This window comes from Nomascus leucogenys, chromosome 8 (assembly GCF_006542625.1).
Source record: "Nomascus leucogenys isolate Asia chromosome 8, Asia_NLE_v1, whole genome shotgun sequence".
In the NCBI taxonomy this organism is placed as follows: Eukaryota; Metazoa; Chordata; class Mammalia; order Primates; family Hylobatidae; genus Nomascus; species Nomascus leucogenys.
The window spans coordinates 28240171-28265232 of record NC_044388.1 but is presented as its reverse complement, the minus strand read 5'-3'; the positions used below and the strand labels follow the sequence as shown (position 1 = coordinate 28265232).

General features: G+C 52.1%; 1 protein-coding gene and 1 long non-coding RNA gene across 2 annotated transcripts in view; one reads left to right on the top strand and one right to left on the bottom strand.

The window, feature by feature from the left end:
* The window catches only part of LOC115836328, a 29233-nt gene extending 17611 nt beyond the window's left edge, over positions 1–11622 (bottom strand). Inside the window, exons 1-2 of the long non-coding RNA XR_004031304.1 lie at positions 10393–11622; positions 6776–6899 (exon numbers count right to left, since the gene is read on the bottom strand). This is a non-coding gene — a long non-coding RNA (uncharacterized LOC115836328). The remainder of the gene's footprint in view (positions 1–6775; positions 6900–10392) is intronic.
* The window catches only part of LOXL2 (lysyl oxidase like 2), a 103840-nt gene that overhangs the window by 55339 nt on the left and 23439 nt on the right, over positions 1–25062 (top strand). Inside the window, exons 4-6 of the mRNA XM_030816982.1 lie at positions 6722–6933; positions 14341–14563; positions 19408–19591. Coding sequence (XP_030672842.1) covers positions 6722–6933; positions 14341–14563; positions 19408–19591 — 619 coding nt within the window. The remainder of the gene's footprint in view (positions 1–6721; positions 6934–14340; positions 14564–19407; positions 19592–25062) is intronic.

Below are 25062 nucleotides of genomic sequence, written 5' to 3'. Positions count from 1 at the left end.
GCCACATTTTCTTTTTTTTTTTTTAATTATACTTTAAGTTCTAGGGTATATGTGCCACAGTTTCTTAACCCAGTCTATCATTGATGGACATTTGGGTTGGTTCCAAGTCTTTGCTATTGTGAGTAGTGCTGCAATAAACATACATGTGCATGTGTCTTTATAGTAGCATGATTTATAATCCTTTGGGTATATACCCAGTAATGAGATCGCTGGTGCCCAGCTAATTTTTTAACTTATTTTTTTAGAAATGAGGTCTCATTCTGTTGCCTAGGCTGGTCTTGGACTCCTGGCCTCAAGCCCTCCCCCTGCCTCAGCTTCTCAAAGCATGAGGATTATAGGTGTGAGCCACCACACCCAGCCCGTTTTGTCTTTATTATTTATTTATATTTTTTTGAAATGGAGTCTCAGTCTTTCGCCCAGGCTGGAGTGCAGTGGCACAATCTCAGCTCACTGCAAACTCTGCCTCCCGGGTTCAAGTGATTCTCCTGCCTCAGCCTCCCAAGTAGCTGGGATTACAGATGCCCGGCTAATTTTTTTTTTTTTTTTTTTTTTGGTATTTTTAGTAGAGACGAGGTTTCACCATGTTGGTCAGGCTGGTCTCGAACTCCTGACCTCGAAGAATCCGCCCACCTCAGCCTCCCAAAGTGCTGGGATCACAGGCATGCGCCAACACACCCCACCTATTTATTTATTTATTTTTGAGATAGAGTCTTGCTCTGTCATCTCAGCTGGAGTGTAGTGATGCAATCTTGGCTCACTGCAATCCCCACCTCCCGGATTCAAGTGATTCTCTTGCCTCAGCCTCCTGAGTCGCTGGGATTACAGGCGTGCACCACCATACCCAGCTATTTCGTGCGTGCGTGTGTGTGTGTGTGTGTTTGTTTTGTTTTGTTTTGTTTTGTTTTTTGTTTTGTTTTGTTTTAGTAGAGATAAGGTCTCACCATATTGGCCAGGCTGGTCTTGAGCTCCTGACCTCAAGTGATCTGCTCACCTCAGCCTCCCAAAGTGCTGGGATTAGAGGCGTGAGTCACCACGCCCTGCCCTGTTTTGTTTTTAAATAGCCAAAGTAAGAAAGCTGCAGGCTCTGAGAGGAAGATGTAGGAACTTGCTGGTGGTTGTGGGAGGCTGCATGCGAGGTGAGCAGAGGCTGGCTAGAGCTGACACTCATGCATTCTCGTTGAGATGTTGGCATGATGTTATGTCTTCCCAGCATTGTCCCCGCCACCCCTCCTCACCCTCAGGATGACTTCTCAGGTCAGAAAGCCTGGGCTGATACTAAATTATGACTTCTAGAACAGGGGGAAGGAGAAAGACCACTGAGCTAAGACCCGGCCTTGCCAACGTGCCTAGTGCTGAGAGTTTAGAGCGACTGTGATGTGGATTCATGTAGGCTGGCTGGCTTGACTTGCTTCTCCTTGTACCTTTCCCTGATGCAACTTCCAGCTAGACTTTCAAAATGGGTGATTTTTCCTTATTGGCGACAGCCCCAGACTATCGCATTCTGGAATTTGCAAGTCATGGACAGATGCTGCAAATGTTAAATGTCATTCAGGCATAAACCCGAGAGTCAGAGCCCAGAGCTCCCTTCCTCTCCGGCTGAAGTGACAAGTCCCTTGTCTGGCTGTGCCTTGGTTTCCCCCTCTGGGAACGGGTGCAAATCACTCCCAGAGCCTCAGGCCCTGCCGGAGGATGTGATGAGCTCTGAGGACCACACATCCCGGAGTTTCTGTGTCTTTCTTGGAGGGAAGCTTTCTGGAGGCCTGGGTGCACTGTTGTCTCTGGCAAGAGGGATAGCATCAGGTTTTAGCTTGAATTTTAATATGTGCAGGGTGCTTGACCAGCTTCTGGCATTTGGGGCTGAATTTTATTTTATTTTATTTTATTTTATTTTATTTTATTTTAATTTTTGAGACAGAGTCTCGCTCTGTCACCCAGGCTGGAGTGCAGTAGCATGGTCTCAGCTCACTGCAACCTCCGCCTCCCGGGTTCACGCCATTCTCCTGCCTCAGCCTCCCAAGTAGCTGGGACTACAGGCACCCACCACCATGCCTGGCTAATTTTTTGTATTTTTAGTAGAGACAGGGTTTCACCGTGTTAGCCAGGATGGTCCCAATCTCCTGACATCCTGATCCGCCTGCCTCGGCCTCCCAAAGTGCTGGGATTACAGGTGTGAGCCTGCGCCCGGCTGGGGCTGAATTTTAAACTAGCAAGTCTAGAGTGCCTTTCATTTAAAAAAGAAAAAAAGATATGTGTATATTTTAATATTTCACACTTTCTCTTCACTTTTGGGGCTGAACTCCTGGGGCAAAAAATATCCTAACACTTGTGGTTATGGAAGGGATTCCACAGCAGTGAAGTAAAGAGAGAGGTTATGTGTGTGTGTGGGGGTTTTCTAAGAGGTCTAACTCAGTCTCTGTGAGCTGGTTAGCTAGTTTGAGCACCGAATGTGTTTCCCAGAGGGCTTCCCTGCCTCCTCCCGCTGGCCTGAAGACAAGAATGCCGGGAGCCCGGCTCTCCCCTCACGTACACAATCCAGTCTGACCCACTCCCGCTCAACGTGGGGTGCTGGGCTTCCAATGTGCACAGCACCAGCACCCTTCAGCTGGCTGAAGGGGACACCCAGAATTCTGAGCCCTGGGCACTGCCCTGGGTGAGTCACCCTCAGTACCAGGCAATGTATTGGACACAGGCATGAGATGAGGACTGCTCAGAGACCAGTAGTCATTATGAGCACGGGTTTGGAGTCAGAACTCGATTTGCATACTTGTTTACCTTCTTATTGGCTGTGTGAACTTGGATAACTTCCAGAAGCTTGCCAAGATTTATCATGTTTTTACCTCTAAACAGGTGGACCATGAGCCATCTTGAAAGCTGCCATGGGGATTGAATAATGGAGTGGATGTAAAGTTTTCTGTATGGAACCTAGCCTGCAATTAATTGGTGTTTGATAAATGATGCCCATAGCTGTCATTATTCAAAGCTGAGACAGGGCGCTGTGGTTGGGGTGTAAGGAGGAAGCCCAGCAAGGCCCAAGGAGGGCAGAGACTGAATTTTGTTAAATGAATGAATAAGGTGGATTTGAGCCTTAAAGACGGGAAAGGCTTTGGTTCTTTGGAGGGAGAAGAAGAGAAGATGGTCCAGTTTGAAGGAAGGAGTGCGAAGGGTGTCCTGACTGTTTTCCTAAGGCCTTGCAAGGAAAAAGATCCTTTCAGAATTTCCTCCACCACAAGACACACAAACAAATGCACACTTTATATATACAGAGACCCATATGACATAGACACATACACACAGAGAGAGTACGCAGAGACCCACATGACACACAGGCACACACACACAACCCTGTCATGCATACATCATCATGCACACAGACACACAATCCCAGAGACACACAATCCCAGAGAGACACACACAGAGACATATACAGGGGCTCATATGACACATGGACATACAGACACTCAGAAACATACTATCATGCATATACCCCCGTGCACACACACAAGACACAGAGATACACACCACACACAGACACAAAGATACACACCACACACACAGAACATCAAGCACACACCACCATGCACATACACAGAGAGGCATAAACGCGTATGCAGTGAGTCGGTGGAAGAATGAGGTTAATGACCCCTGGTGCTAGCCCTTTCTCTTCTCCAGGCTGCATTGCCTTCATCGTGGAGCCCCCGGGGCTCTCCCCACCAGCCATATTCAGTGGAGGAACCTGTCCCGCATCATTGCAGGAACGAGCGCAAGCTCCCTTGGCGTTTGGGTTGGCGTGTGCTGGCCTCAGGCCTGCGTAGCTCTTTCCAGCGGGGTCTGCTGAGCTCCTCCAGCCAGGCCTTCTTCCTCCTCCTGTGGCGGCCAGGTGCTGGGGGTCACACCTTCCCTGCAGCGAGCCTGCACTGCTGCCCAATGCAGGGAAAAGGATCTGTGAACTGAAGGTCAGCCCGGGCCGCCTGCCCCGTAAAGTGCAGGCTTGATGCTAGGCAGTAACTTTCCTTCTGGGCATGACAGTTACACACTGGAATTCCAGCCCAGCCTCCCGAGGTGGGAAGAGACAGAAGAGGGCCGGCGCGTGGGCTGGGTTTAGACCTCAGGCCCTTTCTTGGCTCACCCCTGTCCACGTGTCTTGGTGGCACGGGTCCTGCGGCCTGAATGAGGGCTGTAAAGGATCCAGGATCCAGGCTGGAAGGCATAATCCTGCCCCTGGCAGCATTCCTTCTGCTGTGGTGGAAAGGAAACGGAGCCAAGTGCCATCACTCCAGGCCCACATACTTTCCACCGCCTTGCAGGACCTGAGGGCAGGGCCTGGCTGTGGACCCTGAAGCCCATGCGAGGAGACATGAATCCCTGGGCACCCAAAGAATGGTTCTGTTCAGACTCGTGGTTCATTTGCATCTTGGCTGGACAGGGCTGGAGCAGCGGGGTGCTGGGTTCCTCCTGCCTTCCAGCCCTGCTTGGACCAGCCCCACCTCCCAGTCCCTGGCCTGCTCACAGTGTGTGTGTCCTCCACTGCACCTCGGGATGGCCCTAGGGAGGGAACTGGAGTCAGCTGGTATTCTCATCTGTAAGGTGGGGATGGCAGTAGCTATCAACCACCTCATTACAGCGTGCAAGGGTTAAGTAGGAGAACGCAAGGAAGACACTTCACATAGGGCTGGGCACCTGGTGCGTGCTTTGCGGTAGCTGTTGCTATTATATTCTGCAATTCATGGTGTTTGCGGATCCATGTGAAGCTGGGGACAGTGAGAGGGCTGGAGGTATAGGTGGAATCAGTCCTGAATGGCTGAGAGCATCTTGCTCAATATTAGGGTATTGCATAGACAAAGAGGAGCTAGTCAAGGGACAAGGTTAGATCTGTGTTTTAGAAAGAGCCGGCTGCAGTGCCTCATACCTGTAATTCCAGCACTTTGGGAGGCCGAGGTGGGAGGATGCCTTGAGGCCAGGAGTTCGAAACCAGCTTAGGCAACATAGTGAGACCTCATCTCTGAAATATATTTTAAAATTAGCTGGGCGTGGTGGTGCACACCTGTACTCCCAGCTACTTGGGAGACTGAAACAGGAGGATCGCTTGAGCCCAGGATATGGAGACTGCAGTGAGCCCTGATCACACCACTGTACTCCAGCCTAGGCAACAGAGTGAGACCCTGCCTCAAAAAAGAATAAGAATTAATTAATTAAAAGAAAAAAAAGGCCGGGCGCGGTGGCTCACGCCTGTAATCCCAGCCCTTTGGGAGGCCGAGGCGGGCTGATCACGAGGTCAGGAAATTGAGACCATCTTGGCTAACATGGTGAAACCCCATCTCTACTAAAAATACAAACAATTGGCCAGGTATGGCAGCGTGTGCCTGTAGTCCCAGTTACTGGGGAGGCTGAGGCAGGAGAATGGTGTGGACCCGGGAGGCGGAGCTTGTAGGGAGCTGAGATCATGCCACTGCACTCCAGCCTGGGCAACAGAGCGAGACTCCGTCCCAAAAAAAAAAAAAAAGAAAAAAAAAAAAGAGGCTCTTTGGTGGCTGGCCCTGTGGCAGACAGACGGAGGCAGGGACTCAGTCAGGGACTGTTGCAAGAGCCGGTGATGGCTGGTCATGAGTGATTCAGGAGGGAGCGTCTGTGAAGTTTGGAGCCTGTTACGGCATGTCTTGGAAAGGCATTAAAAAGTGCCACTGTAACTCCAGGGAACCTCTTCTCCTCTCATCTACCTTGGCCTCTTGAGGTCCCCTCTCCTGCCAGATCCCCAGGACTCAGGTCTAGGTGGCACAGGGACATTCCAGCTCCACGTCGAGGGAGGAGGAGCGCCCACATGGCAGGGAGGCAGGCGCCTTCCTCCCGCCCATGCCCCTCCAGGCCTCCTCCACTTCCTCCCAAAGGACCTTGCCAATCAATCTTTCCAACCCTGACTCCAACACCTGTCCTTTACTCCACAGATAGATGAGTGGGGTGGGTGTGGGAAGGGAACCCTCCAAGGGGCTCAAAGTGTTTGCAGTCTCTCCTTTGCTTGCTGCAGCCAAATAGTTGTCCCCAACCCTATCTCCCTGATCCCTGCCAGGCAGGTGTGGGTCTCTGCACACAGCACGCTCAACACCAGGAATCTCTGCTTCCTTTCTTTCTAAGCCCTGCTCCTTCTCTCAGGCCTCTCTAAGGATTTTTGAATAGAGGAATGCCTACCCCTGGGGTATGAGGTAGTCTGCAGGGTGGCACCACCAGCTTCAGGACATCTGGGGCTCCTCTATCTGAAACTCAAGTTTTACTGAAAGATGAATCGGGGAGACACACACAGACACACTCACAGGCACATACACACGTACTTTGGAGTGAAATGCAAAATCCACATTCAAAGAACGCTTTCTCTCCCGTGCGTTTATTTCGAGGCCTGTGCAGGAGGAGGCTGCTGCCCTTTGGTCTCCAAGATCTTAGGTTCGGATGTAGGAGAAGCCCATGGGGTCTCTGAGTCTTTTCTGACTGTTCCAGGTCACCCCACTCCCTGTTGGGTCCTTTCAGCCTCACTATCTCCCATGCATAGCGCTTTCTAACTACAGCTTGGGCCGTGTGCCCCTTGGGGGTGCCCAGAGCTCACTGCAGGGCCCGAGGGCACAGGCAGGCCAGCGACAGGCCCGGCCCGTAGTCGCTAAAGAAGTACTGGTTGCCTGGTGTCTCTGCAGCCAGGCCAGAAGGGTAACCCTCTCCTTCCACGCCTCTTTCTTCCCAGAACCTGAATATCCAGGTGGAGGACATTCGGATTCGAGCCATCCTCTCAACCTACCGCAGGCGCACCCCAGTGATGGAGGGCTATGTGGAGGTGAAGGAGGGCAAGACCTGGAAGCAGATCTGTGACAAGCACTGGACAGCCAAGAATTCCCGTGTGGTCTGTGGCATGTTCGGCTTCCCTGGGGAGAGGACATACAACACCAAAGTGTACAAGTAAGAGGACTGCACCAAAGGGGTGATTTGAGGGTATCCGCCCTGCCTACCTGGTTAAAAGAGTCCGCCCTGGCAGTGGCCTTTCCTTGGCCAGGCATGGCCAGGCAAGCTGGTGTCCCTGCAGGCAGTCTGCACAGAGCCCCTGGGCCGGGCCAGGTGCCAAGTTCAAGGGCGCCCTCTGGCATCCTTACCCTTGAGGAACTCACATATCTACAGGAGATAGACCCTAATCCCTAGAGTAGCCTGAGGGAGGGCATATTGCAGAAGTGAGATGCAAGGTGCCCCCAGCCCTGAGAACCCCAGCTCAGGGTGCTGCCGGCCAGCTCAGGGACTGCACGAGCTAGGCTAGGGCAATACCCTGGTCAGGCCGGGCAGAGACAACACCAACTTAAGAAGAAATGTTTACTTGCCCTTGGCAAATGATTTTTCGGAGAAATCTGGAAGTTGCAGCAGGTAATTGAGACACTGGTCCATGCAGTTCACTTCATCCAATCCCAGTTAAATCTGACAATGCTGGGATGATCTCTAAGGTTCATATTTCCCAATAGGGGAAAGAAGTAGACAGGGACAGAACCTGGAGTCATTTTGACTTAAGGGGTGTCCAGTGGAAGGATTCCAGCACCCCAACAAGCTGATGGCTGGCGTATACTTGGTTGGTCATGGGGTGTTCCTCCTTCCTCTTAATAATGATAGGAATACTAGCTTGGCTTTACTAAAGACTTATAATGTGACAGGCACTATTCTCAGTCATTTAATCCTCACAACACCACTGGGAAATAGGAGTCTGTTTTAGAGTTGAGTAAACTGGAGAAAGGTGGTAGAACCAGGAAGGGGCAGATCCAGGCCTCACGCACACCCTGGCCTCTGGAGGTCCCCTGTGTCCAGCTATAGGGTCCACACTCTTAGAGAGTGCAGACTCTCAGCACTGTCTCTTTCCTTCCAAATCAGAGGAAGAAAAGACGTGGCTTCCATGTCAGGAGACCTGGCTTGAAGCCCCAGCTCCACCTGCCAGCTCCCTGGGGTGCCGGGCAGACCACATATCCCTCCCTGACCCTGCCCCAGCCCTGCCTGGATGGGGTGGGCCGTAATTTTGTCCCAGCCCCCAGCCCCTCACATGGGTGGATGAGTGCAGCTGCAGAGCTGCCCATTTGGGTGAGCACACAACACCGCAGGCTGGCCACGATGGTGATTCCAGTCCCCAGACATGGCCCAGACCTTTCCGTCCTCTGAATACTTTGGAGAACTCCCACCCGACTCCTTCCTTGGTGACACCTTCTCAGCTTTTCTTACCCGTTGGAGCCAAGAAAAGCAAACCCCCTCCCTGGCAGGCTTCCTACATGGCTGGCCCTACCAGTGCCCCCAGCCTGGCTGCTGTTCTGAGCTGGATAGCATGCGCCTTGTTCAGATGGCGTTTGGAAGACATCTCCCAACTGTGGCCAGTCCAGAGTCCTTCTCGGCTTTTGAGGAGTTGATCTCAGGCCAGTTTCGGCAGCTGGGCGCTGGGTAATCTTGTCACATGCTGGATTGGAACCCCCATCCTGCCCCTCCCACCCTCGCGTCTGTGGCTTTGCCTTTTCAAGGACGGGGAAGACAAGGCTTCCAAGGCCAAGAGCGATCCAAGGAGGGGGTGGTGGGTGGTGCTGTCTGCAGGATGGGAGATGAAGAACAGAAGCTGCTGGAAACCAGCCCCTCCTGCAGCCTTCTAGCTGGAGAGGTGGGGCGGCCTTGCTAGCGGAGGAGTGGTAAGGGAAGCACGACCTTCTCAGCTTGTCCCTCTCATTTTATGTTCATCTCTGGGACTCAGTTGACAGTTAGGCCTACATGTGCCCCAAAGAGAAAGTGCTGGGAAGACTTTCTGTGCCTCGGTGGGCTGTCGGGGCTGAGCTGCCAGCAAAGGGCTAGGACTCCTAGGGAATGGTAAAGCTCAGAGACCACTGGCCTAAGCCCTGGGTCTGCATGGAAGAGAACATGGAAGAGGCCTGAAGGGCAGTGACTCAGGATGTCACAGCCCACACCCAGCAGAGCCTGTAAGACAGCCCAGGTCTGCTTCAGGGAGAACACCACCCAGCAGTCTCCACCTGCTGGCCCCGCTGCAGCTCCTCTTCTCCCAGGGGTAGGGCCAGCTCAGAAGCACTGGCCAGTCTGAGGGCTGGGGATAGCCACAGGCCCTGCTCAGAGGCTGAGGACTGCAGAGGACTGGAAGGCAGACTGAGGACCACCACCCTGCCTGGCCCTTGAAGCAGTGGCTTCCGGTTGCATCTTTCCCATGTCCCTTTCCCTCTTCCTACAGCCTGTGGCTGCTATTGCTGGCAGCACACCTCTGAGGCTCAGGAAGGGACCCCTTCCCTCCCGCCATGCAGCACTGCCCACTCTATGCAGGAAATTATTTTCAAAGTAATTCTCAGTCTGGGATGGAGTTAGTAATCTCCATATATCCACCAAGGCCCCTGAAGGACCTTATAGCCTTGGAAGCTCACCTGCTTAACCCCCGAGGGTCCCCCACCCCACTGCTGCCTTACTGGACTGGCTCCCTCTGTGAACCTGCTGGGCTGGTGGCCACTCGGAAGCCTTAGAGCTGTCCCCTGGCCGCCAACTGCAGCTCTTCCTCAGCACCTCTGCTTCCCCCAGTGATACGGTTTGGCTGTGTCCCCACCCATATCTCATCTTGAATTGTAGCTCCCATAACCCCACGTCGTGGGAGGGACCCAGTGGGAGGTAACTGAATCATGGGGGTGGGTCTTTCCCATGCTGCTCTCATGATAGTGAATAAGTCTCATGAGACCTGATGGTTTTATAAAGGCCAGTTCCCCTTGCACACGCTCTCTTGCCTGCTGTCATGTAAGACGTGCCTTTGTTCCTCCTTCACCTTCCGCCACGTTTGTGAGGCTTCCCCAGTCATGTGGAACTGTTGAGTTTATTGAACCTCTTTCCTTTATAAATTACCCAGGCTCGGGTATGTCTTTATTAGCAGCATGAGAATGGACTAATGCCCTCCAGTTACCTGCACACACCCCAGAGGTCTCTGCAGCCACAGGCTTGCCAAAAGTAGAGTCAGGGGCTCCTCACCAAGGCCTGCTCTCTGATTGGTGTGGCCGTGGCACTGACTTCCACACCGGGCTGGGGTGCAATGCATGTACCTTGAAGCTAATGAAGCTTAAACTTCAGGCCCCCATTCCTGGTGCCGGAAGGGAGCATTTTGTACTCATAATTTTGTTCTCCCGAAAGTAGGATCCCAATATTGACATCATTTAATTGAAATGAGCTCTCTAAGCAGAGATTCTGCATTTAATGTTGCAGCTCAGGAAGTTAGGCCTCCAGGGGTTTGCCTGGTTGGTTGGCTGAAATGTGGACCAAAGTGTGGCCCACAGTGAGTGAGTAGAAATGCTGACCCTGCCTCCGTTGTGTGTAGAGGACAGAATTCAAAAGCTTAGGGAGGTTGGATGTTAGAGGGGATCTTACCTTTAAGACCTCCTCACCCACACTGGGAAGCTCCTGAAGACACGCCTTTCACCTTGACAGTGAGAAGTAAATATATGAAAGGAGCCCCAGCCTCCCTGAGGAGCTGTGATCACTCTTCTCTGAAGGCCAGACCTCACAGCAGGAACAGCAGCCACCGAACCAGTAACCTGAATGCGACGGGAGTAATTGGCTCCAGGGCGGCAGGGGCCCCGTGGCTGTAGTACTACCGAAGGCAAGGTGGACGTGCTGACCCTATTGGACAGTGGAATCAAAGCAGCAGGCAGTCTGACTGCTGCAGACCTGTGGTGTTGGCTGGTTGATCATGATGTTCCTCGAAGTGAAATAGACAGGAAGCCTACTAAGTTCGTACTTAATCTGTATAAGCAGAAAACTTCTAGGTCAAGCAAACAAAAATCTGTCCCGAATCATAAAAGCAGAGTCATGACCGCTCAATCCATTCCCATACTTGAGCCAGTTTTATCAGACTGGAAGCTCTTGAATGAGGGAAAGGCTGGGTACCCTCAAGGAAGCACCCTCGTAGCCTGCCAGAAATTTATACTGTATTCTTTCTCCAAAGGCACCTTTCACCAAGATGAGCCTGCATTGGAGAAAAGGAAATACTCAGATCTTTTGGACTACTGGCCACTGGTTCTGAGCTGACACTAATTCTAGGAGACCCAGAACATCAAAGTGGGGGCTTATGGGTTTTTAGCTTACGTCCATCTCAAACCCATCCTGTGCTATTTCCCCACTTCCGGAAAGCATCATGGAAATAGATGTACTCAGCAGTTGGCAGAATCCCACGACATCTGCCTTCACTCTTGGCAAGAGGAGCACCGGTGGGTAGGACTCTTGGTTGAATCAGTCCAGCTCCGTGTTCTTCCTACAGCCCAGCTACTGGCCTAGCTGCCTCTTTCATAGGCAGGCTTCCCGCTCCACTTCACCCAAGGCTGCCTCACTCACTCCAGTCACTCCTCCAGTCTCCAGGCCTGGAGCTCGGTGGGCTGTCTACACCCTCCGAGGGCCTCCGTCTGCAGCTCAGAGGCCTGTCCCCAGTGAGACACTGGGATGGAGGAGGGGAGGGGAGGCTCTGGGAGGCCTGAACGTGCTAGAGGGTCTGCAGCGCATTCCTGGGGGCTGATGTCAGAGGGATCCGGGCTGCTGGGGATAGTTGTTTGCTGTGGGCTCTGCACTCTCCATTTAGAATGCAGGACATCTGTTCCTGGAGAGGGTGGCGCTCACTGACGGCTGGAAGCAGAGGGGTTTTCCTGAGCCAAGGCAGGCGGTGAGGTCTGGCCAATCCTCGAGCAGCTGGTGTTCCCCCGAGTATCTTCTCCCGCCCCTTGTGTGGGCGTCATGGAACATGCTCTAGGCTTCCAAGTGCAGGGGCCTTGCAGGAAGTGTGTCGGGAGGGCAATGGTTCCTGGAATTATTAATAGCCCTCCTGAGCAGTTCTCTGGGCTGCCGCTGTGGTGAGCATGCACCTGAATTTGCCAAGATAGTCCTCAGCAAGATTCCGTGTCATTGCGTTCACAGGCACACTAGAATTGTAACAAGTCTCAGATTTGGGTTAAGGAGAGATGATAACTGTGTCTGTAGGATTTGCCCTTCCTCTGTCTTCACATCCCATTCACCCTGAGACAAAGGAGGTACTTCCAGGGCTGCTGGACCAGCAGGGATGGGACCTCGCCTCTGCCCTGTCTCGGGGTCAGCCTGCCCAGCGAGGCCCCTCCGCTGGCTCCTTCTGGCATCTCACTGGGTCCTGCCACGCAGGGACAAGTACACGGGCCCTGAAAAGCTGGGTCGGCATGAGCAGGTAGCAGGGACTTCCTGGACCTCCATATTTCAAATCCCACCATCATTCAGGGCCCAATTTAAAGCCTTCTCTTCCGTAAAGTTGTCTCTCATCACTCCGACCATGGAATCCCTCCCTCCTCTCACTCTTCTTTTTTTTTCTTTAACAAATACAGTTTTATTTATTTACTTATTTATTTCACAAACTCTTATGTAGCTCTTCCTATGTCTGGGCACTGTTTTAAATGACAAGTATTAACTCATTTAAACTGTCACAACAGGCCAGGCACTGGCACATGCCTATAATCCCAGCACTTTGGGATGCAGAGGTGGGCAGGTCACCTGAGGTCAGGAGTTTGAGACCACCCTGGTCGCAGGAGACCTCAGCCTCTCCAGAGTGCTAGCCTCTTCTTAAAGGGCCAGAGTCATGGGAACCCAGACGGGGTGAGGTGGTCTCCTGCCAAGGCCTCCTTACAATGATATGACTTTGCAGAAATTTGGACACTACCTCCAACTACAGATTTATGGCCCGGTGTGGTGGCTCATGCCTGTAATCCCAACACTTTGGGAGGCCAAGGGAGGCAGATTACCTGAGGTCAGGAGTCCGAGAGCAGCCTGGCAACATGGTGAAACCCCGTCTCTACTAAAAATACAAAATTAGCCTGGCGTGGTGGCAGGTACCTGTAATCCCAGCTACGCAGGAGGCTAAAGCAGGAGAATTGCTTGAACCCAGGAGGCGGAGGTTGCAGTGAGCCGAGATCACGCCAAAGCCCTCCAGCTTGGGCAACAGAGTGAGACTCTATCTCAAAAAAAAACAACAACAACTAATAAACTGTCACGACAATCTAGTGAAGTAGATACTATTACTACTTCTGATTTGGACATGAGAAACTGAGGTACAGTATCCTTTTTGTTAGCCAATCTTTTTTTTTTTTTTTTGAGACGGAGTCTCGCTCTGTTGCCCAGGCTGGAGTGCAGTGGTGCAATCTCGGCTCACTGCAAGCTCCGCCTCCCGGGTTCACGCCATTCTCCTGCCTCAGCCTCTCCGAGTAGCTGGGACCACAGGCGCCCGCCACCACGCCCGGTTTGTTAGCCAATCTATTACTTATCAGTGGGTTACTGTTTCAGGAAAAAAAAAAAAAAAAAAACATACAAAGGAACACTTTGCACGTGCTAGCAATACAGGCTAAGGGCTTCCCTAGGATATGGCACAGAGACAACCTCAACCTCACTGATCTTCCTGGGTGCAGGAAGCAGTAGTTTCATTACCATTATAATTTCTACTACTAGGCAGATTGTACTTTGATTCAGCAGATGGAGTAATTTAAGACTGTTTTCATTGTTTCTCACTGGAAATACAAATTTAATCTTGTATATCATTGGGAGAGTTTAGCAATCAGCTTGTACTGCTCATTGACAAAGAAAAAGCTAAAGAATGACAACAGGCCAGGCACAGTGGCCCATGCCTATAATCCCAGCACTTTGGGAGGCCGAGGCAGGCAGATCACTTCAGATCAGGAGTTTGAAACCATCCTGGCCAACATGGCAAAGCCCCGTCTCTACTAAAAATACAAAAATTAGCTAGGTGTGGTGGCGGGTACCTGTGGTCCCAGCTACTCAGGAGGCTGAGGCTGGAGAATTGCTTGAATCTGGGAGGCAGAGGTTGCAGTGATTGCACCACTGCACTTCTGCCTGGGGGAATAGAGTGAGATTCTGTCTCAAAAAAAAAAAAAGAACGACAACAAATTATGTTGGAATTATCTGAAGAGTTAGTGTAAACAAATGGTTTACCTTAGACTATGAGGGGTTTTCTAGGACCAGGGATCTCACCTGTTTTAAATACCTTTGTGCATTCTGTGTTCCTGGGCCTTATTATTGTTATTTCACCACATTGAGTGAGTCCTTTCTTTCCTAGAGTGGAAGCTGCCTGAGGCCTTGTCCACCCTCTGGGTCCTGTTCCACAGTCCCTAGTGTGGTGCAGGCATTAGTAGGTGCTCAGTGAATGCTGGCGGAATGGACTGAGCTGGGACCCTCTGTGAAGCAGGGCTGAGCTCCAGGAGCAGGGCCCAGTCTCTCATGTTCTGCCTTGTTGCAGAAGGAATCGGGGTAGGCGTCATGATGCCCTGGTCACCTGTCCCCTCCCATCGTCTGCAGAATGTTTGCCTCACGGAGGAAGCAGCGCTACTGGCCATTCTCCATGGACTGCACCGGCACAGAAGCCCACATCTCCAGCTGCAAGCTGGGCCCCCAGGTGTCACTGGATCCCGTGAAAAATGTCACCTGTGAGAATGGGCTGCCGGCTGTGGTGAGTTGTGTGCCTGGGCAGGTCTTCAGCCCTGACGGACCCTCGAGATTCCGGAAAGCCTACAAGCCAGAGGTGAGGACGGGGCACGAGGTGTGGCCATTTGGCACCTGGAGAGGATGGGAGGGTGTTGAGGGAGTAGGCAGGATCCCCCAGCAGAGTGAGGAAGGGTGGCCTCAGCAGAGATCACCATTGTGGCTGCTTTACTCTGAGACCTGAGCGCCCTCTGCAGAGAAGGACCACCCGGGGGAGAAGAATACCCCAGCATCAGTTGTCACAGGCTGTTGGTACGCTGTCTGCTGGGTAAGACAGGAGCAGACGATGAAGGGGTGTGCGACAGGGACCTTGTGCCCCTGCACAGTTCCCAAAGGAGAGCTAGAAATGTGACCCAGCTCTGAAAAACACATGCAGTCAGCGACACATTTTCAGGCATGTTTGGTTTATTTTGCAACAGAAAGGATAACAATTTTAAGAAGCTTCCACCAAGGTAGAAAACCTGCCATTGTCCTAAGTCATCTATACATTAGTCACATTATACTTATGTGAAACGGCACCTCTGTGTGTGGCGGGGGGTGTATGTGTGTGGGGGTGTATGTGTGGGGGTGTGTGTATGAGTGCGTGTGTATGAGTGTGTGCGTATGTGTGTGTGGGGGGGTGTGTATGAGTGTGTGGGGTGTGTATGAGTGTATGGGGTGTATGAGTGTGTGGTGTATGAGTGTGTATATGAGTGTATGAGTGTGGGGTGTATGAGTGTGTGGGGGTGTGTATGAGTGTGGGGGTATGAGTGTGGGGATGTGTATGAGTGTGGGTGTGTTGGGGCTGTGTATGAGTGTGTGTGGGGGTGTCGATGTGTGGGGATGTGTGGGTGTGTGTATGAGTGTGGGGGGGTGTGGGTGTGTGTGGGGGGTGTATGAGTGTGGGGGTGTGTATGGATGTGTGTAGGGATGTGTATGTGTGTGTATGAGTGGGGGTATGAGTGTGGGGTGAGTGTGTGGGGGTATGAGCGTGAGGAGGTGTATGGGGGTGTAAGTGTGGGGGGTGTGAGTGTGTGTGGGTGTGTGTAGGAGTGTGTGTGGGGTGTGTGTGGGTATGTGTGGGGGTTGGGTGTGGGGGTGTATGAGTGTGGGGTGTGTGTGGGTGTGTAGGAGTGTGTGTGGGGTATATTGGGGGGTGTGTATGAGTGTGTGTGGGGGTATATGAGTGTGCATGGGTATGGGGGGTCTGTGGGGGGTGTGTATGAGTGTGTGTGGGTGTGTATGTGGGGGGTTTATGTGTGGTTGTGTGTGGGGTGTGTGTGTGGGTGTGTGTGAGTGTGTGTGTGTGGGGGGGTGTGTGTGAGTATATTCCTGAAATGCAGATGAACATCTTCCCATATAAAGTAACAGCCCTGTTTCAATGGGCCGATTTCTTTTTTTTTTTCCTTTTTTTTTTTTTTTTTTTTTTTTGAGACAGAGACACTCTTATTGCCAGGCTGGAGTGCAATGGCATGATCTTGGTTCACTGCAACCTCCGGCTCCTGGGTTCATGCGATTCTCCTGCCTCGGCCTCCCAAGTAGATGGGATTACAGGCACCCACCACCACACCTCGCTAATTTTTGTATTTTTAGTAGAGATGGGGGTTTCACCATGTTGGCCAGGCTAGTCTTGAACTCCTGACCTCAGATGGCCCACCCGCCTCGGCCTCCCAAAGTGCTGGGATTACAGACATGAGCCACCGCCCTGGTCTAATGGGCTGATCTCCTAGAACAAGTAAAGTAGCCCAACCACAGCAGGCTTGACCCAGCCTCTGACAAAGAGCAAGTGCCCTATCTATCTCTTCTTGATTAGCTTTCCTTTCTCCTCCTCTTCCTTTTTCCTGTATCCATCAAAGGGTCTCTGTGATTTCTGTGTTCAGGAAACAGCTAATATCTCGTGAGTGGGTGGGAATAACAACTGGGAAGAGGAGAGGGAGGGATAGGAGAAGTGACTGATCATTTCTCAGGGGCTGATGCCCTGTGCCAGGTAAAACCTCAGTACTTAGTGCACTGTTTGCTGACGTGGCATGAGTAGATGAGACAGCATCTGATTAGCATGACGATCGTAGTAATCATCACCTTGGCAGGGGCGAGTTCCAGGTGGGCTGTCACCAAGTCAGGGATAAGAGGGGACCAGAGGAGGGAGAAGGGCTCTGGGGTGGGGGCAGAGAGTGTGTCAGCCAGGTCCAGGCAGCCTGGCAGGAGCAGCAGAGGCTGAGCCAACCAGCCTTCCCCCAACCATGCCCTTTTGTCTCCTCTCCTCTCCCCTCCCTCTTTCCCCTTTCCCCTCCCCAGTCTCCCCTCTTTGTTGAGACCTGTTCTGGAAAGGAGGTGATTACACTCCTCCAATATAAAAGGGACACCATGACAAGAGCTGGATAAACCACACTGGGTGCCCGCCTCCCAGGCTTGGTGGTGATTTGAACAAAAGACTGAGCCTTCAGTCAGAGGAGCGAAATGCATGCTGGGAGTCCAGCCCTCCTCAACCAGAGGGAGTGGGAACTATTAGGAGTGACTTCGTGGCACTTTCAGGAGGCCCTGCCTCCTCAGTCCCCTCAAGGGCCTCTGAAGAGCACAGAGGTGACCACACCATCATATGTGTGCCTCCAGGACACACCTAGACAGCGCCATGTCCACCTCCTCCGACAATCAGTCCACCACCCCCCAAACCCCCACCACACCCTCCTTGCCCCCTGTGTATGATCTGATGGCCACATCCTTTCCACAGTCTCAGCCTAAGCCTCTGAGCTTTCCTTGTGTGTCATCCAGAATACCAGATCCTACTGTTTTGGAATTCCTCTACTGTGCGGTTTAAAGCAAAGGAATCAAGTTCATACCAAACCAACTAAAACAGAGCGAGCGCGCCTTACATCATATTTTCCCTTGGTTTCTTTCTTTCCTCTGGGGCCAGCTGACTGCTTGGCCACCGCTGGGCTGGGGCGAGGTTATTTGACCTCTGCCTCCCCTAAGCTTAGGTCATGGATGGTCCATTCTGTGGGAAGACAGCTTGGGAAGGGAGGTCAGGGAAGCAGGAGGCCACCATTCTACAGAAAACAGAGGTTGGAGCCAGCCAGCAGTTAGGCGTGTTTTGTTCTGTTTGGGTTTTTTTTTTTTTTTTTTTTTTGAGATGGAGTCTCGCTCTGTCACCCAGGCTGGAGTGCAGTGGCACGATCTCGGCTCACTGCAAGCTCCGCCTCCCAGGTTCACGCCATTCTCCTGCCTCAGCCTCCCGAGTAGCTGGGACTACAGGCACCCGCCACCGTGCCTGGCTAATTTTTTGTATTTTTTTTTTTTTTAGTAGAGATGGGATTTCACCATGTTAGCCAGGATGGTCTCGATCTCCTGACCTTGTGATCCACCCGCCTTGGCCTCCCAAAGTGCCGGGATTACAGGCGTGAGCCACCGCGCCCGGCCCTGTTTGGGTTTTTTTAAAAGCTAGGATAAAATATCCTGCAGCCACTGGGTGTTTTCCCCCTTTTTCTTCTTCCCATACTGCCAGGGTCAGAGCAGTCCCTGAGGTCTGTAAATCTGGGTGCTGTCTCAGCACCCCACCCTGCCATGGCCAGCCCCAAGGTACAATTGGTAGAGAGGCAGGTTCTTGTATGATGCCATCCCGCCGAAGGTAGCTGGTGGACATGAATGCTTGAAAAGGTCACCTCCACCCAGGCCTGCCTCGCCCTGGCCATCAGTGGTAGAGTGAAGGCAGTTATGGGCTAAGGACAACATAGGCCAGGGCAGGCAATGACTCTGGTCTGATGTGACACACCTAGAATGGCTACACAGTCTTCCTCACTCCCTCTGTGGAGTTGATTGAGCATCAGCAGTAGCTGAGAGCCTCACGGGCTTCTGAGCCTCCTCCAAAACACACATGCGCATACATGCAGCATGCATGCAGGTGAGCTTGCACACACACGTGCCACACATGCGTGTGCATGCACACACATGCAGAGAAACAGATGCAAACCTGGGTATGTGGACAGCTGGAGTCAAGTGATCCAACTCCCATCTTGTAAGACATGATCCACTGTGGCCAAGACGTAGTCTCACTCGTGTCTAACTCAGTAAAGCCCACAAGGAAATTAAAGCTTCCAGACTGTCAGTGAACATTAGGGGTGTTTAAACTGTAATTCTCCACCCTCTCTGCATAGCTGGTTGGGCTGCATCTTCTGGATTCAGGCCAATTTGGACTTGGAGTCAAATCGAGGGAGGCTGGGCATGCCCCCAGCCCTGGGACAAATCAGTGTGAGGCTCGCCATCCATTCTCTGAGTCACGGCTGTATGAAGGTTGGCTTTCCAGCTCCCTGTCTTCCCGTTCTCCTGTCTGCTCCCTCCTGCCTCTAGTTAGTGTGCACAGCAGAATCGTTCCAGTGCCTGCCTAGTACTGTGGAGTCTCTGCAGGCCTAGACTGTAGCACTGTGTTATAAGCAAGGTTGATCCAAACTTGCTTAGAAGCAACCTTGTTACAAGAAAGAATTATGATCCATTTGGAATCTGCAGACTTTGGAGGGTAGGCGCTTCTTTAGCTCTAAAGCATGAGGCTCTGGAGTTGGTGGGGGAAGTGCTGATGGAAGGATCCTTGTGCCACGCAAAGGTTGGGGTGATGAGTGATTGACGGTCCCCGATGGGTTCCCCAGGGGACCAGGACAGAAGCTCCATGCAAGGGCTGCAAAGGGAGCTTGCACCAGAGCTGACTCTGTAGAGGAAGCTCCCACACCCCAACACACCCACGACACACACACACCCATGACACACACACACACACCCATACATCAAGCACAGTTGCAGCTCCCAGACTGAGTGCCTGGCCTGGGAACAGGGTGGTGGGGAAGGGAGGGGGAGGGGACAGTGGTTGCCTGCTGAACATCCATCAGCGTCTGTACTCAGCAGGACTGTGTGTCTCTTCAGCAACCCCTGGTGCGACTGAGAGGCGGTGCCTACATCGGGGAGGGCCGCGTGGAGGTGCTCAAAAATGGAGAATGGGGGACCGTCTGCGACGACAAGTGGGACCTGGTGTCGGCCAGTGTGGTCTGCAGAGAGCTGGGCTTTGGGAGTGCCAAAGAGGCAGTCACTGGCTCCCGACTGGGGCAAGGTAAGGAATGGGGAGGCTAGAGGGGGCCTCTCTTCCTGGGAACATGGTGCCGTGAGCCCAGCCTGGCTGCTGGCCGTGAGCTCTCGGGCAGTCCTCACTTTCCCTCCTCCCTTTAGCGGCTGCCTAGGAGAGAATCCCAGGCCTCTCCCTAGACAGAGCTGAAAGGGGCCTTAGAGAACACTGAGACCCTATTTTATAGATTTGGAAGCAGAGGCCCAAAAAACAGAGTAAACATCCAAGGTGAGATAACATATTAGCGGCCAATGAATACTCCCCTGTAGGTCTCCCAGCTCCCAACCCAGTGCTCTCCACTGCCTTACCAAAAAAGCCGGGGTTCTCAGGCCCCCTCCTGCAGGAGAGGGCCTCCGAGTTCACCAGACTGAACCACTCTGCAATGAAAGGACCAAATGCCATCTTACTTTTCCTCCCCGGAGCAGCCCTGCACACACTCCCTCCCTGACGGCAGAGAAAGGGAACAAGAAGCCACCCTCCGGATGTCCTCAGACTAATTGAGAAAGGACCTGCTTTTTATTAACTGTCCCGAACAAATCTTTCATGTGAGCAAAAAAACAGAAGGAAGGGAGGCTTTCAAGTGGGTCCCTTGGTGGAAAGTGATGTTGCAGCTAGAAGACGACACAGAAGAGGTCATTTCTGCTCGCCAGGAAGCCCCACGACCACCATTTATCCTTGTGAGCCTTGGTCATTCAACAGGAGGAGTTTTTACCCCGAAAAGACTGCAGTCTAGGAGGGCCCAGCCCTCCCCGAGACAACTGTGACTTGAGCGAGGGAAGTCATAGTCATTTCCTGGAATCTTTTCAGCGTTGACCAGCAGGGAGGCCGCTGCAGACCGTCGGCTGCTATGGCTGGGAAGGGATGAGTAGGAAGCAGAATAGGCTACAGACAAGGGGTGGGGTGGCCTGTCCAGTGGGGAGGGGATATTTCCATAGTGTCAGATGTTGGGCCATCACCCCACAGAAAGGAATGTGGTGAGGTCACTGATCACAGCCTGGAAGAAATGATAGCCCTCACTAGCCCAGGGGCTGAAACCACATCAAGTGGTTTTCTGTGTGAGATTCTAGAATCCTGCATTGAACTTAACCTCCAGCTGAGTCAAAGACCGTAGAGCTTTCCTCCTTCTAGAAGTGGAGCTCATCTGTCTAGTGCCATTGGTTGGTTCTTTCTACGGCCTACCAATGCCATAGCCTGCAGCGGGTCAGCTCTTACAGGGTCGCCTGACGTTGGAAGGAGGCCCGCATTCCAGTGGCCTCGAGAGAGTCCTGAGATGATGGACAGTACTGCTGGAGAGACCTCAGGTCTTCTAGTCCAAGAGATGAGGAGAACAAGTCTGAGGTCACCCCATTCATTGCTAGCAGAGAAAGACGGAAAGCCAAGTCTTCTAACTCTCAGACATGGGCTTCTTCCTTATGCCCACCTTGGCCCAGTCCTGTTCACATTCAGAGTGTCTCTCTGCCTCTGTTCTCCAGTCTGTGCAAGCTTCCAGGTGTGCACTGAAGTTCGGGAGTCTGGGGTGCACTCTGAGTCACATCATGCCACCTGGCAGCTTCCATTGGGCCATATAACAGTGCTCCTTCCCTGGGCACGGTGAGCTCCTCAGGATCCCCTGGATCTTTTTTTGAGACAGAGTCTCACTCAGTCACCCTGTGCAGTGGCGCGATCTCAGCTCACTGCAACCTCCGCCTCCCTGGTTCAAGCAATTCTCCTGCCTCAGCCTCCCAAGTAGCTGGGATTATGGGTGCCCACCACCACACCCAGCTAATTTTTGTATTTTTAGTAGAGATGGGGTTTCACCATGTTGGCCAGGCTGGTCTTGAACTCCTGACCTCAAGTGATCCACCCACCTCGGTCTCCCAAAGTGCTGTGATTACAGACAGGAGCCACTGCACCTGGCCTCCCTGGATCTTGACTATCCCTGCAGTCATTTACTGATTGGCCAACGTGTGGGTTTGTGCTCTCCAAGGGCCTACAGGACAAAGACCACTCATTCTGAGAAATAAACAGGCCCTCGATGACATAAGCATTCCATTTATCATGGGTGTGTGCTATGTGACCTAATTATTTCACTGCCCAGAGTAGCCAGAGGTTTCCAGGGGCCTGCAGAACTCTGGGAGAAAGAGGCATTTGGCATTTTTGATGCTGTCCTTGAAAGAAGCAGTGGATGATTGACATCTCCTGTCATGCTGGGCAGGGTCAACTCCAGTAGGCAGAAAGGGAAAAGTACCACATTTAATGTCAAGTCACAGAGCAGACAGGGTCAGCCCCTCGTCCCTGGCTCTCACCGATGGACTCAGTGACCACACCCACAGCCAGGAGGCGTGAAAGGGCGACGACTGGGAGTCAGGCAATCTGAGTCCTCCTCCCTGCCCGGCCACCTGCTTGCTTGGTGACCTCGAGCAACCTTCTGGGCCTCAGATTCTTCACTGTGAAACAAGGTGGCTGGACGCACAGCACCTGCAGCTCTGACTGGCTCCAGCCTCACCAGCACAGACATGAGGTCCTGGTCAGGCTCTGTGCTCTGTGCCTTAGGACCCCTGCCCACATCGGGACCCCAACTGCCTGTTGGTGCCTCCACGTCCCTGCAAGGCTGCGTGCCACATGAGGGGAGCACCTGTGTCTTTATCTCTGTGTCCTTAGTGCCGAGTCTGCCAGCATGCAGCGCTCCAGGGCTATTCATGTTGTAAAGAAAGAATGAATGAATGTGTTCCAGTTGAATCAGTAGGATCAGTAGAACAAATACTTGATGAAGAAGTTCCAACACTAGACCAGTGCTGTCTGACAGAAACAGAACAGGACTCACGCCTGTAATCCCAGGACTTTGGGAAGCAGAGGCAGGAGGATCACTTGGGCCTGGGAGTTCAAGACGAGCCTGGGCAACATAGTGAGACCCCCCCTCTCTACAAAATTTTTTTAAAAATTAGCCAGACATGGTGGCACACACCTGTGGTCCCAGCTATTCAGAAGGCTGAGGTGGGAGGATCACTTGAGCCCGGGAGGTAGGCTGCAGTGAACCATGATCGTCACTGCACTCCAGCTTGAGTGACATAGCAAAGACTCTGTCTCTCGAAAAGAAAACAAATAGAACAGGAGCCACGTATGTAACTTTGCATTTTCTAGTAGCCACAATTTTAAAAAGATGACATTAGCTTTAATAATGTATTTTCTGTAAACCAGTGTATCCAAAATATTATTTCTACATGTAATCAATATGAATGCTATTAATGAGATCATTTGCATATTTGGTGCTAAGTCTTTGAAATCCAGTATGTATTTTACACTTAACAGACATCTCGGTTTGTCTGCATTTCTGAGTAGACGAACTGGCTGGCTACATTTCAAGTGCTCAATAGCCACATGCAGCTGGTGGCTCCTGTACTTTAGGGGGCAGCTCCCCAGTTTTTCAGCAGTGGCTTGAAAACCCTTTTGCATGCAGTCCCCAAGAAGGAATGCATGTGACACGTAAAACTCCAGCAAAGGTTTTCTAAACAAGAGCTTGGCTTTACAACATGCAGAACCCGTGACATGTCCCATTCTGTTCTCTTGTGCTTCCTACAGTCTGATTATAACCAGCTTAGTTGACAGTTCAGCCCACTCATTGGCCTGGACCCATGGAAGCCGCAACACTGCTCTATGATGTTAGATGCGGCTTTTCCACTGTGCCCTAATTCTGCCTCAAGCCTTGTGGTCACCTAGGCCAGGGTTTGTATGTGGAGAAGAACAGAGCCAAGGTGGAGATGGGGAAGGCACCATGAGGAGGAGCAATTCAGGGCTGCTCCAGAACCCAGGAGTAGGGGACAGCTGCAGGTCAAGGATGCAGAACGCCAAGCCCAGGTCAGCAGAAGGAGCCAGAAGCCCGCAGACACCCAGACGCTGAAGCCAGACGCCCAGTTCAGTGTCCTTTGGAGCCTCTTCCACCCTGCGCAACCCCCCATGGAACTCAGTGGGGCAGGAAGAGAGTGAGCCACACTGGGCCTCTTTCTCTGTGCCCTTCCTTGGATGCACCATGGGTATGTGTGCTTCAGGAGGGAGGCCCTGCCCCCCGGGGCCTCGTCCCCAGATGTCTGAGACAGCCACGCAAGTTTACACAGACGTTCAGCCAGAAGGAGACCGACCAGTTGATTCTGAAGCATGCTAGGCTCTTAAGTTGGCTTTACCTGTCCTGTCCAGTCTTGAGCTGTAGTCTTAGCAATCCACAAACATTGTTTGAGTGCTCTTCAGCCTGGATCCTGGAATGGAGAATTCATTTATTCCACAAAGACTCTGCTCTCCAGGAGTTCATGTCAAGTGGGAGAAATAAGAAATAACCTTAATCAGGCCAGGCATGGTGGCTCGCACCTGTAATCCCAGCACTTTGGGAGGCCGAGGTGGGCAGATCACAAGGTCAAGAGATCGAGACCATCCTGGCCAACATGGTGAAACCCCATGTCTACTAAAAACACAAAAATCAGCTGGGCATGGTGGCATGTACCTGTATTTCCAGCTACTCAGGAGGCTGAGGCAGAAGAATCACTTGAACCCGGGAGGCGGAGGTTGCAGTGAACTGGGATTACGCCACTGCACTCCAGCCTGGTGACGGAGCGAGACTCCGTCTCAAGATTAAAAAAATAATAATAACCTTAATCAGAAATAACTTACACTAACAAATAGATGATATAGAAGACATAATACTGAAAATATCCACCATTTACTGAGTCCCTAGTCACTTGACAGACACTTCATTCCCCATAATCTCAACCTGGGCCGGGCGCAGTGGCTCACGCCTGTAATCCCAGCACTTTGGAAGGCCAAGGCGGGCAGATCACTTGAGGTCAAGGTGTTAGAGACCAGCCTGGCTAACATGGGGAAACCCCGTCTCTACTAAAAATACAAAAATTAGCAGGGCACGGTGGCGCACACATGTAGTCCTAGCTACTTGGGAAGCTGAGGCAGGAGAATTGCCTGAACCTGGGAGGCGGAGGTTGCAGTGAGCCGAGATGGCATCACTGCACTCCAGTCTGGGCAACAGAGTAAGACTTCGTCCCACCCACCCCCCAACCCCAAAAAAAAAAAAAAATCCCAACCTGGCAAAGCACATATTATAATTAATTGGCCTTTTACAGATGAGGAAGGTAGAGCTAAAGCTTTTATCACTCTCCAAGAAAATTTCAACCTAATCTTCAACCTCAAGCTGAATTCAATCTCAGGCTGCCTGCCCAGCTCATTGCCACTTGAGCAAGATGTGTAAAAAGCAAAAGTTCAGACAAGTGGGAGGTCTTTCAAGCTGCACCATGGAGGAGGATGGAGGTTTTTCTTCAAGGCAGACTTCTCCTTAGATGGAGGCAGAAAGAGGGCAGTGCAGGAGGAAGGAGATAGCCAGGGCTTCCCTAGACGGAGGAGAACGCGGGTGTTTGGACCAGATCAGCCCAGCTGTTTCCCAGACAGAACCTTCTGCTCTTTCCCAACATAGGGCTTTCTCT